At 32.5% G+C, this 3,135-nt stretch overlaps 1 protein-coding gene across 1 annotated transcript; it reads right to left on the bottom strand.

Annotated features, from left to right (window-relative positions):
- Positions 1–948: 948 nt before the first annotated feature.
- Positions 949–1,446, bottom strand: LOC143578369 (protein S40-4-like). The gene is made up of 2 exons (XM_077061969.1): positions 1,217–1,446; positions 949–1,138 (listed from the first exon to the last, which is right to left on the bottom strand). The coding sequence occupies exons 1-2, from the start codon at positions 1,444–1,446 to the stop codon at positions 949–951; spliced, it is 420 nt and encodes a 139-aa protein (XP_076918084.1).
- Positions 1,447–3,135: the final 1,689 nt, after the last annotated feature.

Raw genomic sequence — 3,135 nt, 5'->3', positions numbered from 1 at the left:
ACAAGCTTGGAGTTAACAATATTTTTGTTACTCAATGTTTCGTATTGCTAAAATTCTATCAACAAGCTTGGAGTTAACGATTATGGATACTTTTGTACTCTCTTTTGGTTCACTTATCATACGCCGAATAAAATAGGGGAAAAGTTACAATACAGTAACTATTTACAAATAGTAACCAAGCTTTATAAGTTATCGAATAAATAACATACTTAATGCTGAAAATTTTTATGCAATTATCGTAGCCAGTTAGGAATCCGATATTAACACCAAAAAAGAAGTATATAGGTGAATTCTTAGTATTTTAATTATTCAGTGTACAATACACGGCTTCATTAATTATTTTCACTAAATATATAATTTATTTACTTTTTTTCTTTCAAAAAAAACAACTTTCATTAAAAAGACAAGCAACTTTCGTTAAGAAGACAAACTAATAAGATGCTTGACCAAGAAATCAAACAAGTTGATCATAATAACAAATTGATCATGTCACTTTCTTAGCTATATTTTATCTTTTTAGTTGAATTTAAAAAAAATGATCAAATAGAAACAGAAATAGGAAAGCCACTAAAAATGATATAGAATTCGTCAACGGTCAACCATTTGTACCTTTATTAGTCAACGTCAACACGCTGCGTTTGAAACTTTCTTTCTTCCGAACGTTTTCATTTTTCACTAAAATCTCAAAACCAAAAATAATAAAAATTAAAAAAGTTAAACCAAACTGCACAAATCCAACCAAACAAAAACTCATCATTTCAGTCTCAAAATCCGCAAAACTGCAATCGAAGTTACATTAATCCGTCCGTTTAAACTTTAAACTATCAAAATTGATGAACAAATAGAACAATAGGCATCATAACCAAAGTATATAGAATAAGAATAATAATAATCATTTACTAATAGTTAACTCATGGCAAAATTTTGGATCAATCAACCAATAATCAATCAATCTTCAAATCCGATCTGTTTCCACACCGCGTTCCGTACACGGCTCAGATCTCTTCCTTTCAACGTCCTTCCAATTCCTTCATGAACCGAAAACGACGCGTTTCTTCCACGCGCCAAATACTCATGCGGCGGAATCACGTCATCAAACTCATCTTCTTCGTCATCGTCACTACCGTCCGTACGGTTACTATTATTATTATTATTATTATTATTATTATTATTATTATTATTATTATTCCTGAGCTCCTGTTTGAGAATAATCGACCAGTCCGGAACGTCCACCGGCAACGACATCGCCGCCGTTCGTCTCCGATTATTCGATGCCGGTACGGATTTGTTGGAGATCGGAGAAAGCGGTAGAGTTTTGTGATATTCCGGCGATGACGTCACGTTCCAGATGTCGAATTCGAAGGCTAAGCTTGTTGTTGTTGTTGCGTGGAGTTTGCTTTGATCGGAGAAGTAGCGGTGGTGGTTGTAAGTCATTGGTGCTGCCATTGAAATTTGGCTGGAGAATTGAATTAGGTGTGATTTAGATGTGTATGTGTGTGAGTCCTTTTGGTTGATTATTTATAAAGCTGTTGAATATTGATTGATCAAGTGTGTTGTCTTTTACCTTGAAACCGATTGTTTTTTGTCTGCATATGGGTCTCAATTATTTAGGGATGATGTAATAATTGAGAAATGAAATTATGAGATAGTATAGAGAGAAGATCATTATAATTGAAGGAAATGAAACTATGAGCGTACACAGATAAATTAAGTTATTATACAGATTTGTGGTGGTAAAAATACCGACCCGACGTTAAGAGTTTGAGACGTCATGTGTCTTAACTCGTCGTCTCATCGTCATATTAGTACAAAACTAGTTGTCTTATCGTCATATTAGCTTAAAAATTAAATTTAATAGATCTTATTATTTAAAAAATTATATCTAAACAAGATACATGTAAAACGATTTTGATGGCATAAATGAGTTTTCTTAATCATATTATTATCCAAAATCAAATATACAAGAATTTAAAAACCAATAAAATTTAAAAATATTTAAATATTTTTTAAATTAGTTTAGGATCCATGTTTGTAGTAAAGATAAGCTAGAATTTTTTTAGCTAACATGGTGGGAAGACGACGAGTTTTGAGCTAACATGATGGGGAGACATGCGTTTTAAGCTAAAATGGCGGGAAGGCGTTAGGTTTTGAGCTAACATGGTGGGGTGATGATGAGTTAATAAGCATGTCGTCTCGAACTTCTAACGTAGAGACAACGACGAGTTAGTAAGGGGACAAAGAGGAAATTTGAATTTTGAATAAACATGTTTAAAATCTCTCTTAAAATGAGACATTTTGGGAATTTTTCCCAAATATAAGGTATAAACTCAATATATTTTTCAAATTACTTGTCCTTTAAGTAACATCTTATGTCCATATTCACAATTTTTTTTAAAGTGACTTTCTTGTGTGTTCACAATTAAGCCACCGCACTCTATAATTTACTCTATAATTTGAAGATCCTTATTGTCTTGCTCTGACCAGACTATGTTGTTTTAATCGGGTTCGGGTTGACTTCAGAGTTTGGCTTGGTCGTTCTCACAGGAAGTCATACTTCCAACTGGCACTTGACAGTCGTTATGTCACCATAAGAAAAGAACTCTGTAGTGTAGCACACGGTGGGACTAAAACCCGGTGAATTCATAATCATATATATGGTTATAAGTTTTCAATTTTTCATCAAAAGTTCAAAACTATTATTAAGTAGAGTGTAGTTTTCACGAAAACTATCTAATATCTAATCAAAGGTCGTGCATTTCTCAAGAGAACATCAACATTTTTATTCACCAATCATATATATTTGTCAATATGTTTATACTAATCTTTCTTAAGAAATCATTGAGCATACTCTGATGTTATTAACAAAATCGACTTGTATTTTAGATATTCATGTTCCGTGAAGAGTTGATAAATTGAAGGCATATCACAACACGCAAGTTTGGTTACGTTGTTGTCACCCAAAGATTAAAGGTTGTAGATAAATACGAGGGACTGTGTGACTAGACTTTCTTCAAAAATGAGATTGTGGTGGTATGTATAAAGAAAGGCACATCAAGAGTTATAAATTCTGATACCAACAAAACTAATTGTCTATTTCAATTTGTTGGGATGTATTTAAAATAGCATGTTGAAATT

The sequence above is a fragment of the Bidens hawaiensis genome, unplaced genomic scaffold (assembly GCF_021521415.1).
Source record: "Bidens hawaiensis isolate Kalapana, Puna unplaced genomic scaffold, B.hawaiensis_p1.1 tig00001461_1, whole genome shotgun sequence".
NCBI lineage: Eukaryota > Viridiplantae > Streptophyta > Magnoliopsida > Asterales > Asteraceae > Bidens > Bidens hawaiensis.
The sequence above is the reverse complement of the archived record's forward strand: the minus strand, read 5'-3'. Positions and strand labels throughout refer to the sequence as shown.

Excerpts from the sequence above, each read along its gene's own strand:
- LOC143578369 (XM_077061969.1), bottom strand. The coding sequence starts at position 1,446 with ATGGCAGCACCAATGACTTACAACCACCACCGCTACTTCTCCGATCAA. Across the intron at positions 1,139-1,216 it reads CCGGTGGACGTTCCGGACTG|TAACCGTACGGACGGTAGTG; the intron begins GTCGATTATTCT and ends TAATAATAATAG.